At 46.7% G+C, this 13,402-nt stretch overlaps 2 protein-coding genes across 4 annotated transcripts; one reads left to right on the top strand and one right to left on the bottom strand.

Moving 5' to 3' along the window:
• The first annotated feature begins 4,149 nt into the window (after window positions 1-4,149).
• Window positions 4,150-8,351, top strand: LOC137887987 (uncharacterized). Its single transcript, XM_068731250.1, has 6 exons — window positions 4,150-4,245; window positions 5,214-6,753; window positions 6,832-7,046; window positions 7,591-7,798; window positions 7,882-8,006; window positions 8,096-8,351. The coding sequence occupies exons 2-6, from the start codon at window positions 5,281-5,283 to the stop codon at window positions 8,142-8,144; spliced, it is 2,070 nt and encodes a 689-aa protein (XP_068587351.1). The 5' UTR covers window positions 4,150-4,245; window positions 5,214-5,280; the 3' UTR covers window positions 8,145-8,351.
• Window positions 8,352-8,651: 300 nt separating this feature from the next.
• LOC137888026 (histone-binding protein RBBP4-like) lies at window positions 8,652-13,006 on the bottom strand. 3 transcript variants are annotated; one of them, XM_068731294.1, is made up of 12 exons: window positions 12,795-13,006; window positions 12,071-12,251; window positions 11,812-11,957; window positions 11,340-11,513; window positions 11,096-11,214; window positions 10,837-10,997; window positions 10,605-10,731; window positions 10,368-10,445; window positions 10,032-10,108; window positions 9,882-9,939; window positions 9,668-9,778; window positions 8,652-9,567 (listed from the first exon to the last, which is right to left on the bottom strand). In XM_068731294.1, exons 1-12 carry the CDS (start codon window positions 12,808-12,810, stop codon window positions 9,505-9,507), a joined length of 1,311 nt encoding a protein of 436 aa, XP_068587395.1. In that variant the 5' UTR covers window positions 12,811-13,006; the 3' UTR covers window positions 8,652-9,504. The 3 variants fall into 3 exon arrangements, with proteins under 3 accessions (XP_068587395.1, XP_068587397.1, XP_068587398.1); XM_068731296.1 differs by having other exon boundaries at window positions 12,071-12,221; XM_068731297.1 differs by having other exon boundaries at window positions 12,071-12,218.
• Between the last annotated feature and the right edge of the window lie 396 nt (window positions 13,007-13,402).

The following is a 13,402-nucleotide window of genomic DNA, read 5'->3' as shown; positions in this document are numbered from 1 at the left end:
ACTGAGGATGAATACAATATATCTTTTTAAATAATTTTATATATAGACTTTTTTTTTTTAAATATCATCCAGTAAGTGTGTTATGATGATTTTAGTTCTACATGTGAAATTCTAATTTTGACAACCTCACAAAATCCCGGCGCACCCCCCCCCCCCCCCGCAATCGGACGCTGGTAGCGCAACGCCGCCGGCGTGGCTTAACATGGCAAACGCATTTCCTGCTAACAATTGAACAATAAATCAGTCTCTCTGCAGTCGATGAATCCTCCCACCACTACCGACACTAAATCGACGCTGACATTGTGTCGACACGCGCAGACACACAAAAAGCCCGTTCAACACACAAACAGACGCGAGTACACCGATGCGAAACCGAGACTCTGCGGTTAAAGATTTCCAGATCAAGATTGAATGATTGCTTAATTGCGCACGCTGTAGATGCAGTCGCCCATGACTGAACCCACAGTGTGATCATCGCTGAGTGAGCGTGTGAGCTCACTTCTGTCAGCTTATCTCAGCTCTCATCTCAGATGTGTATCGTCCGCAGTGAACTAGTTGTGTCTGTTTAACAGTTGAAAGGTGATTCACTGAACCATAAACAATTGCCGGAAAAAGTTGATGCAATACAACAAAAAACCCGGGCGCTGTCCCAACACTGTGAAACGTCCCGACTATGACAACATTTTGGTTTAAAACGTTTTTTTTGGTGAGGTAAAAAAAAACAAGCCGAAGCTGCTCTGTGTCTTCTTTTTTTTTTAAGGACAAGCGTGTGTCTGACATCTTTAAATAGAGGACATTCTTAACCCAGATCAGTGGAAAAACACAGTGAAGAAGGACAAGGGGCCTCCTGTATTAAGTGATCCCTTAAGGCCGACGAAAAAAAAAAAAAAAGCCAACTGCTACAAACACTGGGTGGCTGACGACAGTGAGAAGATGGCGGCTGACAATTATGGAGCCGAGGCACTCTCTTTAAAGTAAACACCCGATAAGGTCGCCGCCATTAAAGCACACTTAGCCGGAGTGAGACAATGCTTTACGACGGCCCGACAAGTGAGAGAGAGAGAGCAGAAGTTAGTGTTTGTCATCGGTTCAAAAAAAAAAAAAAAAACCCCAGACCGGGCTGATGAGAATGTGCCTGGGGAAATAGGAAGCAGCAGCAATGTTCTCTCCTTCCACAATAAATAGTTGTTATGGTGCCCTTGAGCAAGGCGTTTATCTCTCTTACTCACTTTCGCACTTGCCGTCCACCGCGGAGATAAGACATAATGCCAGAAGACGACATCCGCTCTCCTCTGACTTCCTCTAAAGGAAAAGTTTACCGCAGCTGGTTTTAGTGTTCTGACTCACTTCATAATTTTGAACATGTATCAGTGCATAAACATACACTGAGACACTCCTGTTCACTGAATGTTGCGGGGGGTGGTCACAGATGCACTGTTTAAGTCTTGAGACGTTTTCTTTTTGGGGCACTTTTGAATGTTTTCAGATTTTGCAGTATTGCTCCTTTAAATGTTTTTTAGCACAGATTAACATCTGCAATTTAATGCATCTATGAGAAACATGTGGCCGCAATTATTTTGGCTGTACATGCAGGCTGGTGGGTCATATTTTAGGTCACTTATTACGCACAACCATTTTTTTCTTTTTTGTCTGGAAAAAATACACTGAAAAGAACTGTGACCACTGGATTAAATCATGTTCTAATTAAAACACATGTTGAGCTACTGTGAGTGCAACTGCGGTGGTTTGTTTCGGTGTTAGATCTGAGTTAGTTTCTATTTTATTTTTGCTCATATTTAGCACCAATGTCTTTAACTTTAATCACATAAGGAAATAATCTCAAATCCCTTGAGCACCAAATGTGGTGAGACCACCAACATTGAATAAAACCACGAGTCCATAAAGGCTCTTTCAGATGTTCCTTTATGCAAACTGAAAACAATGTTTTCAGAGCAAACAACAGACCAAATGCACGTTTTGTTTTGAATGAGATATGCACTATGAAGATGCACTTAATGTTAACACACAAGTGTTGGAATATACACTAAAACAGAAGATCACGGAACAGATTTGAGTGAATAATACGTTGCATGCTTTCCTGAATAGCAGTATAATTTTGAGCCAAGAGATATTGTGCTGCCGGCCATACATGCCAAAAAAAAAAGAAAAAAGGTTTGAAATTTGAACAATACGAACGTAAGGAACCATGTTTGTTTTACATCTCCACAATATAGACCAAAATAAGTAACAATAAAACAACATTTCTGAGTTCAGCTGTTTGTGAGACCGATTGAAGGATGGAAAGAGAAGAAGAACAGGAGGAAGAGGAGGACACTCCTGCAGATTGGAGCAGACAGAAAACAGAACATATGGCCTATCTCAGCGGGACATTCAGTCCTCGACCACAACGCCCCCCCCTTACATATTTGTCCCCCCCCCCCCCTCCTCCTCCTTGTCTGACTCTACACCCACACACACACTGATGATCTCTCCATCCTCTGCGAAAGGGGAAATGAGAGAACAGAGACTGAAAAGACGACGATTTTCGTGCCGAGGTCAAAGTGGCGAAAAAGTCTCGAAGTCTCCCCAAATCCCAGCGGCCTCAGCGGTGGTGTGCCTCAGCTCAACGGGGTCGGAAACAGTAAATCCCTTCATGTGAATCATCATCTCGCTCCCAAAGCACAGAGTCACAGCGAGAGAGAGAGAGAATCAGATCAACATTACATCTTTTGTTGAGCACGAGTGACGCTGAATCTCAAAAGGAATCGTCGTTATTTTACAGGGTGTTAACTGCAAAATAAAAGTATATGTAGTAAAAAAAAAAAAGGAGCTTGATCTCTGAAGTGGGATTTGTGGTGAATTAATCTTGTTCATTTCAGTACAGACAGGCGTCCGTCCTTCTCTTTCTAGCTCTGTGTCTCTTTGTAAAGCAGGAATTAGAGTTCAGTAACATAGTTGAGAAAATAATAAGATAGAAAAAAAAGTGTGAAAGGTTTCTTAACTAAACTGCTTGTTCAAATCCAACATTTCCTTTTATGTTGAACCTGATGAGACGAGTCAAAATTAAACTATGAGGCCATCTAGTGGTGTCTGACTGTCATACGTGTTCTTATATATTGAGAGAAATTCATAAACAGTGTCTAACGGAAGGTAGAAAACATAACTATAACCCATAAAAGGGATTTCAAATGAATGAAAAACACCCCAAAGACATGCAGTATCTGCAGCTCAACTGACTGCAGGTCACATGAGAAGTCTTTCCACCGCTCTGTCGTTCTCAACACATCTTCTCGTGTCTTTCGCAGGCCTGCCCCTCATCCCCTCTGGCCTCTCCTCAGACTACAGGAGACCACCTGTGCTCCATTGTCGGGGGTCACAAGTTTAGGTTGAAAACCGATCCTCCCCCCGTGGGAAGCGGCTAGAAAAAGAGAGGGGGTGCTATTTAAAGACGCCTCGATAATGAGGAGGCGCGGAGGGGGGGGGGGTCTGGAACCATGTTCTGTTTCATGATATACACACACACACACACACACACACACACACACACACACACACACAGCTGTCAGCCATAATAAACACATCCAGCTGTATCTGGCATTGTAAACACCTTCTGCTGTAGACCTTTCCAAAAATAATAAAAACATTCATCCAGTGAATTATCTAATTGTAATTTCTGACTTCAGATTAATCTGTAAACACTGTGATTTTTTTAAATTTAAATACAGCAGATTACTCTTTGTACAGTAAGACACTTGATTAAGGAAAACGCAAGTTCTCTGAGAATAAAAACCACTCTCAGGGAGGTTGTAGTGAAGTCCTTCTGTATCTTCCAATTAATATAAAATGAGACAAACAGGTTCTAAACTACCTTTGGCCACCAGGTGTTCAGTACAATTCTTAGAGGTCCATTTTGACAAATCCTTTATGTCCCTCGGGTGGAAACAGCCGGCCGGCGGCTCCTCTTTCTGCCGGCCTGGTGTTTATTAATAAACACCAAATAGAATCGAGGTAGTCATGGTCACACATAGCAGCACACACTGAGAGAGAGAGAGAGAGAGAGAGAGAGAGAGAGAGAGAGAGAGAGAGGAGGAGGCTGGATCAACTGTCTAAGTTTATCTGCACACGCTTCTCCCGCTCACTCGTCGCTTTGTTGCTGGAACCTCAACTCATTTCTAACGGCTCCATCCTGAGGATAACGCACAAGGGCCGAAGAACCAAACCATAGACGTGTATATATATATATAGGTAAGTGCAAACTAAATATTCCACGTGTGTGTGTATTTGATCAAATTTGAACGGAAACCTCTGAAGAAAAAAATCCAAGCACTAACCATGCATGCCGCTCCCAAGAGTCCACTTCCAAATAACTAACTTTGCTCAATCAGGAAGCTTATAGAAGAAAGTCCTTTTTTGTAATGTTTACGAGAAGAAGAACATTCGCGCTCAGGGTTCAGAACGCTGTCTTTGTGTGGTGGAGGTCTAAAGGAATGCGACTTGTGCCCAAGCATGGCCTTGCAGCCAGACAGCTGGTGAGTGTCATGTCTTTACCCCCCGGAGCTTTAGTCAGCCATGCATAAAGTACAACACTCTCCAGTCCTGTAGATTTCAGCACTCAACATTACTTTTTCATGATCTGACCTAATTTAACACAAAAAAAAAAAAAAACGACAGAGCTTGTGCGAGGAAACAGCAGCTAGGAAAGGAAACGTCACGCTTTCTTTCCTTACTAATCGCTGCCGATGACAGTATCGGGTCAATTTGATCGATTTACTCTCCGCGAGTCTCTGGACAGTCTTGGCTAACACCTCATCTGGTGAAATTACAGCCACGTTATTCACCGGGGGGGGAGGGGAGGGGGGGGTTAGGGTTAGCCTTTTGTACGTGTTTATCTAAGCAGAGCTGCGGTGTTCTGCATGAGTGGGCTTGTTTGAGGCGTGGTCCGATCATTGCCAAGCGGTCGTTCGGTTCGGTGGCGTCTAAGCCCTGCCGGACAGCTGCTTGTAGCATATTATCTGCCCCCTGTGCCCAGCTCTACATGTGCGAATGACATCTGCATACCTCACGCGGGCGGAAGGGGCAAAATCTTAACCCGGCTCCTCTGTCGACATTCCGTCGGCGCAGGGCCGAGTATTCGCGACATGCAACACAACTGCCAACGACCACCGCCATCATCATGTTGAACGTATCTAACGTACTCGTGTGCTTTTGTCAAGGGATGAGGCGGCCGTGAAAGGGAGACTTCTACAACGGAGGTGGATACGAGAGTTATAGGCTGAACCAATGGAGGACGACAGCGTTTCATCTGGGTTCGAGCCTCTCTTCATCGAAGAGGAGGATGGGGATCCGGACAGAACCCTGGCGGCGCGATCTGGACTCACCTTCAAGGGAACGCAGCTGAATCAATCGGCTTTAATCAAGCCATACTTACAGGAGATGGACGAGTTACTGAAAAGCTGCGAGGAGCTCATCGGCGTCCCTTTCGGCTCTCGCTTCTCGGCGAGTCACAATGAAACGAGCTCCACCGAATCAACTCGTAGCCACAGCAAAGAGGAAGGCCCGTCGGAGAGCTGCGGAGAAACGAGCGTTTCCCCCCGAGCGTATCTTTCCACGAGCTACATGGACACGCACATGGATGGGGCGGAATCAGAAGACCAGCCGACGCAAGGCCAGTCGCAAATCTTGGGTACCATCGGCAGCGGGCGTGGCGGAACCGCAGTAGCTTCTCGCCAAAAGGAGATGCCTCTCACTTCGGCGGGAACCCAACTGAGTGACACCATGGTGGAGTACGAGGGTCAGCTCCTGGGGATGCTGGCCATGCTGGAGAGCTCTATGGAGGAGTCCGGGATGGACTACGAGCCCCAAGGCTGCGCTCCAGATGCAAGCCAGGAGTACGTGCACATCAGTAAGTATCCTCGCCTCAATAGGGGCGCAACGCTGGTGCCAGTTGAGCGAGGGAGCCCGATGACGTTGGAGACCCAGCAAATGCAACTGGAGTCCTGGGCTGGTCAGCATGCAGGGGGAGAGGACGCCTCCAGGGAGAGCAGACATGAGGAAACAGTGGGTTCAGGAACAAATGGAGGCCTGCAGAATCCTTTCTCGATGACGACACTGGAGTGGCAAGACCGTGGGGTCCTTGATCCTCTGTTCGGGTTTTCAGGGCCATCGATAGATAGCACGGAAAACGATCCGATGTGCTTCGAGGCGACAAAGACGGGATATTTCTCTACGAAGGAAGAGGCGCGCATGAAGGGAGACGTCGCTGGGATCGAAGTAGACGACGCCGATGAGCTCAAGATGGACACCATTGATCTGGAGTCTGGCATGAATGATTTAGGAGCGCTGGGGTGTCAGATGGAGGAGTGCATAGAGGAGGTACAGCGGTTGGAGAGGAGGAGGAAGGAGCTGCTGACGGAGGTGCTGGAGTTGAGAGGCACTAAAGACGGAGGGGAGTCAGCGGGGAGCAATGGTGAGGAAGAGGAGCGAATTGACAGCAAAGTGGTGGAGGTGTTGAACGCATTTAAGAGGGAGGAAGAGGGGAGAAGAGAGGAGAGGAAGAAAGAGATTCAGGGCTTAAGGGAGGAGAGAGCGGAGGAGGAGAGGATGCTGTGGAAGGTGAACCTGGAGAGACAGGGGCTGCACGAGGAGCTCAGAAGGCTGAAGAGGAGGCTCTTCGCCGTGGCCAGGGACTGCGCTCACAACCAGGCCGCCCTGAACACCCAGCACCGCGAGGTGGAGCTGCTGAGGAGAGAGGAGGTAAGAAGTGCCTCGAGACATTTTGTTATCCGTGCATGTCAGAGGAAAACCCCGATCATAGAAATCCCTGTCCTCCAGGAGAAGCTGCAGTCGCTGGTGCTCCAGCTGACTGAAGAGGGCTCCCGGCTCAGGGCGGCTCAGCAGCAACAGCTCTTCGACCTTCAAGCAGCGCTTCAGGCCCAGACCTCCAGTCAGACCTCCAGCACCCAGGATGAGCTGACGGAGTGCAGGAGGCACTCCTGTGGAGACGTCCAGCAGTATCTGCAGGGCGGGCTGAAAGCGCTGGAGGACAGGTGCTGTCACTGTCTCATTCAGATTTTTTTTTTGCAAAAGTTTTTAAAGTTGTTGTTGTAAAGTTGTTAAACTTTGTGCTTCAAAAAAAAGTGTGCGGGCTCAGAGTTTAGTTTGTGATAAAGAGCCACAGAGGACCGTTAGCTCGACACACACCTCCTTCACCTGTATCAGGAGGAGGAGGAGGTCGAGATGAAGGGAAACCTTTCAGTCGCTCCTGTGTCGCTACATGCAGATGAACGCCGTCCGGCCTCACCTGCGGGCAAAACTCAAGCCGTCGTTAGGCGGACGTTCATCTGCATGTACAAAGTTTGTACGAAGTGCTTTTGCCCACTGCTATCCAAACACACATCTCGTCCTATCGCTCCCCATATTCCTCTGTTAGCTCCAACCATTTTAAAGACAGATTAAAGACAGAGATTTGATGTAAGAGATGAATGAACAACTGGACGATTGAACACACCGGCTCTTTAAAAACACAGACCTTTTAGTGTCTGATTAAATGCATGTTTCCTCGTTAAACTGTGAATTGAATCTCCCGGCCAGGTATGAACCCATCTTGCTCACACTGCTGAAGAGACGGGAGGCAACGGCCGGCGCACTGCTGAAAGCCAAAGAGCAGGCCCGGGAGCTGAAGGCCCAGCTGACACCCCTAAAGGAGGAGATCCAAAGGCTGAACCTCCAGAGGGCGTGTCTGGAGGAGAAGCTCAAACTAATTCACTTTCAACGGAGAGAGGACGTGGGGCAGTATAAGGTGAGCAAAGTGGGGTCTTAAAAAAAAAAAAAAATGGAACTTGACCCGATAGACGAAGCGCTAAAGCTGTGGCATCGTTACAGGAGACAGTGTCCCGTCTGGAGGACAGCAGCAGAGAGCTGAAGACAGAGTTAAAGATCCAGAAGAGAAAAACCAAAGAGATAGAGGAGCTGAGAGACAGCCTCAACAAACAGCTCCTCCTCTACAGGTAAGACGTGTTCGTCGATTCTGAATCGGACTTGAATCCTCGAAGGGGAGAGAAGCTCTAATTCAAACGCTTTTTTTCTTTTCTTTCAGAGCTGCCATCGAGGAGCATAACAAGTCTGACGAAGAGGAGGAAACATGATGGAATGTTCTTGATTTAAAAAAAAAAAAAAAGAAGAAAAGAGTTCTGTGATCATTATTTTTTTATATCTGCAACATAGTGAACTCCACTTTTTCAATGAATGCACTTTACACACATTGAGACACTGTTTTTTTTTAGAGCAGTCGCTGCAGCTGGTAGGAAGGTTTTTGTTATGAATAAAGGCTTTTGTGATTCGCTGGAACGCGAGTGTCGACTGATGAGTTAATGTCTCCGAAGAGCCCGAGAGGGGTTCATGTACTTATAAGGGCAACGCAGCTGAAGCACCAAAAACAGTGGGACACGGGAGTAACGAGAGGACGCTCGAGACACACCGAGTCCGTCACACCGGACACGGGAAAAAGGTTTTTGGAGCGGAGTGCCGCGACAGACTCTTTCACTAAGAGGATTATTTTTAGGGTTGTTTAAAAATACTCCAGCTGATCTTATTGATGAAATATGCAAGTGACGCGTTCATATTGAGGAATGTCAAACAAAGGGAGGCAAAAGACCAATGAAACACATTTTTATTAAGAATGCACTCACTGTACAATTACAAAATATTGAATATAGAAAAAGTTCAAACCACTATTCTATAATCACGACAAATGATTACTGCAGGACTAAGATGAGGGAAGGTCGGGGACCACAAATGGACATTTAAAACTTTTTTTTTGTTTTACTTCATTGAGGAGCAGATGGTGTGAAAATCTGAACAAGTAGGTGACTGAAGCAGGGAGACAAGGAGACGGGGGTTTTTTTAGGACCGGAAGCTAGCCTGCAAAACACACTATCAAGAGGAACTGTCACTACGCTGTGCATCTAGTCAAAAAGATGGACTGCATTTCACTTAAAACATGATTTTATTTTTTATTTTTCCACCATGTGCAGAGGGAGCTGTTCACACTCCAACAGCACGGCATTGTGAACTATCACTTGTTGTGGACTTACAGCATTTTAATTTATTGTTGAAAATAAATTCGCTAAAACGTGTCCGTGGACGAGGGAGAGCCAATTTGATTACAAAAATATATATTTTATACGCAATGCAGGGGGAAAAAAAAACAAAAAACAAAACATGAGCGAGATTCTTCAGGAAATAAGTTACTCAGTTAAAAGGAGACCTCTTCACTGTGAGTATTCAAAAAAAAACGGCTGACATGATTATTCTCTTTCTTGTATTTACAGTGATTTACAGCGTACAGTGTCCCACGGGGAAAAAAGGAGAGAGAGAGAGAGAGAGAGAGAGAGAGAGAGAGAGAGAGAGAGAGAAAGGAAGGGTGGGAGGAAGTAGCTGCATGGAAGTACAGGAGATCGCAGATTGTGACGAGGTTGGTCGGGCGAGACGCGCGGCAGGAGGGAGTTACGCCGTGGCCTCGGGTTCCGTCAAACCCTCGGGGTCTTCATCGTTGTAGATGTTCTCAGCCTGAACAAAAAAAGAGAGAATCGGCGTCAATCCAAATGTTACAAAAACTACAAAGTGTTTAACGTACGCGTTCATAAATTTGCCGCCTCAGCAGTCTTACCATTTGCCAGACTTGCATAATGTTGTCTTCAGACACCGAGCAGATGACCCAGGGCTCGTTGGGATTCCAGGAGAAGTCGGAGATCTTAGCGGTGTGGCCTCCGTGGATGAACTAGGAGACAGAAGAAAAAGACGCCGTGTTCGTTATTGTGACACAAGCTGATGTTCCCAACTGATGGAGAATCTCAACTTCAGCAGGCGTCAGTGAGACTCACCAGAAGCTCGGGTGGGCCGTCCTCTGCATCTTCTGGCGACTGCTCCTCTCCGATTTTACTACAAAAAGAAAGAAGAAAGAAGAGTTGCATGACTAACCCCACATGTCCACACCCGAGGAGACACTGGGAGTAAGACGTCGAGCTGCTTACCTGAGGTCCCAGACGTTGAGGCGGCGGTCTGTTCCGCTGGACGCCAGTATGGTCTCATTATGAGGTGACCACTGAACCTGGAACAGACAGAGGAGTCACATTAGGTACAACAGTGAAACTCTCCTCACAAAGAGTCCGCCAGCGACATTCATCTCGGTGTCCAGCGTTTGCTCGGCGAGCGTTGATTAATCGGATTTATAATAACTTTACTGTTTTGTCTGAGAACTCAACTTAAAATTGCCTCACTGTGATCAAAATGAATCAACCCGCCTTTAAACTGATTATACAGACTTGCACCGAAGACACCCTGCTGACCATGAGCGATAAATATCATACCTGGAAGATCTCATCCTTGTGTGACTCGAAGGAATGCAGCTTCAGTTTCAGGTTTCTTAAGTCCCAAAGAGCCACAGTCTGAAGAGAGAGAGAGAGAGAGAGAGAGAGAGAGAGAGAGAGAGAGAGAGAGAGAGAGAGGGATATATATTACACAAACCTGCCTGATTTTCTTACTAAACAGCGACAATATAATCGGTAAAATGCAGAGGATGAAGATGTGGTGGAAGATCCCATTACCTTGTCTGCAGAGCCGGATGCGAGGATGAACTCGCTGTACGGGTTGAACGACAAACAGTTGACCTCGGCCGTGTGAGCGTCTACGGCGTGGCTCGGTTTGGACGTGTTGTTCGAACGAGTGTCCCAACTGAGGGAGGGGGGGGGGGGAGACAAAATGTTCATGGACTGTGAAGACGCAAGGTCACAAAACTTTTTTTGAACTATTTCATCTGCTCGTCATCGAGCGTCTTACATCATGAGCTTCTGGTCGTCGGCGACGGATCCAAAGAGCGACTCGTGAAGCAAGTGCCAAGAGACGTCTTCCACCACGGCGGTGTGGCCGGTGAAGATCGTCTTCGCCTCTACTATCTTCCCCTCCTTCGGCACGGCACTTATGTCCCACAGGCAGATTGTCTGCAGATTAGAAAAGAGGAGTTTAAAAACCCATTCATACTTCAGACACCACATCTGAAAGCACTGTAATTCCATGAGACGCAGCATTTTTCACTCACGTGGTCGTCTGACGCACTGAGGAGAGAGCCGGACAGATTTGGATTCCAGGAGAGACCGTAGCCTTCCTTCTGGTGGCCTCTGAGACGCAGGTCGGGGTGACACTCTCCCGAGGCGTCAACTGATGACGAAAATATGGCACAGCGTCCATTTCACTCACCGCCAGAACAAAAGCCGATACGCAGTAATGATGATGACGTTAAACATACATTAAGCAGTGTGTTGTGTTGTGTGTGTTGTGTCTACCTGGCTTGGAGGGGTGCTTGGTGTAGTCAAACACCAGCACCTCTGAGGTGGGGGTCTTTGTGGCGATGATGCAGGGGTTCTGGGGCATGTAGCGAGCACGGTTCACCTCTCCTTCGTGGTTGATCTTGATTTCTATCTCGATCTTGCCACTCACTGAGCCGAAGCCTCCGAACTCTGCAGGGGAAATACGAGGAAATGTGTTTAAAAGAGACGACGAGGAGGCAAAAAAAAACAACTGACTTTTGTGGCTACGGGCAATTCATTTCGGAGCAGCGAGTTTAAAAAAAAAAAGGTGCAATTCCCCCGTGCATCACAATGCAATAACCACCTTTTTCACTAAAAGGCTTCAAAATCATTTCATTCAGTATTATCGTACCAAATCAATCTGGTTCCAAGATCAGTCATCTGCATGTTACCCGTGTCATTAAAGCACATTGGGGCCTACTATAAACATACGGTACAGGTCTCCCACCTCCTTTTTCGCTGTCGTAATGCGAGGCTTCAAACTGGGCGTCATCATTGGGCAGCTGAACGCTGGCGATGACCAGGTGGTTCTGCTCATCGGACGTGTGAGTGCCCAACACCAGCCGGTGCACGCTGTAATCCTTCCCCTCCGGCCTGGTAGGGAGAAAAGAAAATTAGTTTTATTATTAATGTCATTCAATGCTTGTTGGTATGCGTGTGGAAATGACTGTGTGTGTGTGTGTGTGTGTGTGTGTGTGTGTGTGTACCTGGAGACGTCGGGCAGCCACTGAGCGGTGAGGCTGGGCCACTCTAGAGCGTGGGTCATCACCAAGTCGTACAGGAAGGGAGTGTTCTTCTTCCAGATCTTGTACTCCTCGTTTATCACCCTCTCCTCAACCGCATCGTCAAATGCTCCTGCTGAGTGAGAGGAGACAGAGTGTGATTCCACTGTTGTGGAAAAACCGTTCATCAGACATAGGCAAGACCAGTATGTGAAGGAAACTGACAATGTATCTCAGTGTTCATCAATGCATTAAAGATAGTTCATTAATTCTATGGCACTTAAATGTTTAACGTTGTCTCTGCAGGCGACAAACACGAGCCAAAGCCTAACTATTGTTCAATATGTACCGGTATGAGAGTACAGAAACACATCCGTTAGCTTAACAGGCTAACATCATTATGCTCTTGCTAGTGTTAACATACGTTACTTATTGTAACGCTGAATGTGTCCCGCTGCAGCCTCAATTGCAGTTATGGTGTAACGTTATAGAGTAAACAACAAAAACTGGTGACAAAATAAGAGCTGCGAGCTGAAATCGAGGTTGTTACAGCGTACACACACGAAAAAAATGCACCCGGCTTTTGTTATTGTCGGCTACGGCCGCTACGGTAGCTAACGGTAGCTGCTAACCAAGCTAGCCAGGTAGCTAACGCTAGCAAAGATATGTCAGATAAACACTGGCCACGTTAAAAAGCCTTTAGTCTTACCTTCTTTGTCCGCCATTGCAGCTATAAGTCGCTGATAGTCCACAATAGAATTGAGGATAATAATTGAGATGCGGAGCCCAAAAACCCTTATCCCAGATCCTCCTCTCGTGCGCCAGCAGACCCCCTGGTGCTGTTAAAAGGCACACAGTGAAAGACGCTAGGCTAACAGCTAGCTAGGTTGTGAGAGACGTGGGGTGCATTCGCGCGCTCTGTCTGAAGTGGGAGGGGCCACAGGGCCGTCCTCCCACAAGTCATTGCGCAGCAGCTGTTGTGCTCGTGCTGACCAGCAGATGGCAGCAGGAGGCCGTGTGCAGATGGCAGTGATGCTGCCTTCAAGGTCCCGACATCTGTGGGTTGAGAGGAACATTCACGGGGGAAAAAGTAATGCACCAGAATATAAACCGTACCGTATACTTGTACCACAAATGCTGCTGTAGCGAAAACATTTTATTTTATTTTATTTTATTTTATTTTATTTTATTTTATTTTATTTTATTTTATTTTATTTTATTTTATTTTATTTTAATAAAACTGCTTACTCCGGAGCAGAAGGTGGCGGTAATGCGCCAATAAGATGGATGACAACCACCATACAACCAGAAGAAGAA

This window comes from Cebidichthys violaceus, unplaced genomic scaffold (genome assembly GCF_023349555.1).
Source record: "Cebidichthys violaceus isolate CVI_PGR_0920_01 unplaced genomic scaffold, fCebVio1.0.p SCAF_50, whole genome shotgun sequence".
Lineage (NCBI taxonomy): Eukaryota > Metazoa > Chordata > Actinopteri > Perciformes > Stichaeidae > Cebidichthys > Cebidichthys violaceus.
The sequence above is the reverse complement of the archived record's forward strand: the minus strand, read 5'-3'. Positions and strand labels throughout refer to the sequence as shown.

What these genes read in the sequence shown, in the direction of transcription:
- LOC137888026 (XM_068731294.1), bottom strand. An exon ending in CAAGCACCCCTCCAAGCCAG is followed by an intron (nt 11,215 to 11,339) that starts GTAGACACAACA and finishes TTTCGTCATCAG; the next exon opens with TTGACGCCTCGGGAGAGTGT. An exon ending in TTATGCAAGTCTGGCAAATG is followed by an intron (nt 9,568 to 9,667) that starts GTAAGACTGCTG and finishes TTTTTTGTTCAG; the next exon opens with GCTGAGAACATCTACAACGA.
- LOC137887987 (XM_068731250.1), top strand. Translation starts at nt 5,281, where the DNA reads ATGGAGGACGACAGCGTTTCATCTGGGTTCGAGCCTCTCTTCATCGAA. An exon ending in AGGACGTGGGGCAGTATAAG is followed by an intron (nt 7,799 to 7,881) that starts GTGAGCAAAGTG and finishes GCATCGTTACAG; the next exon opens with GAGACAGTGTCCCGTCTGGA. An exon ending in AAACAGCTCCTCCTCTACAG is followed by an intron (nt 8,007 to 8,095) that starts GTAAGACGTGTT and finishes CTTTTCTTTCAG; the next exon opens with AGCTGCCATCGAGGAGCATA.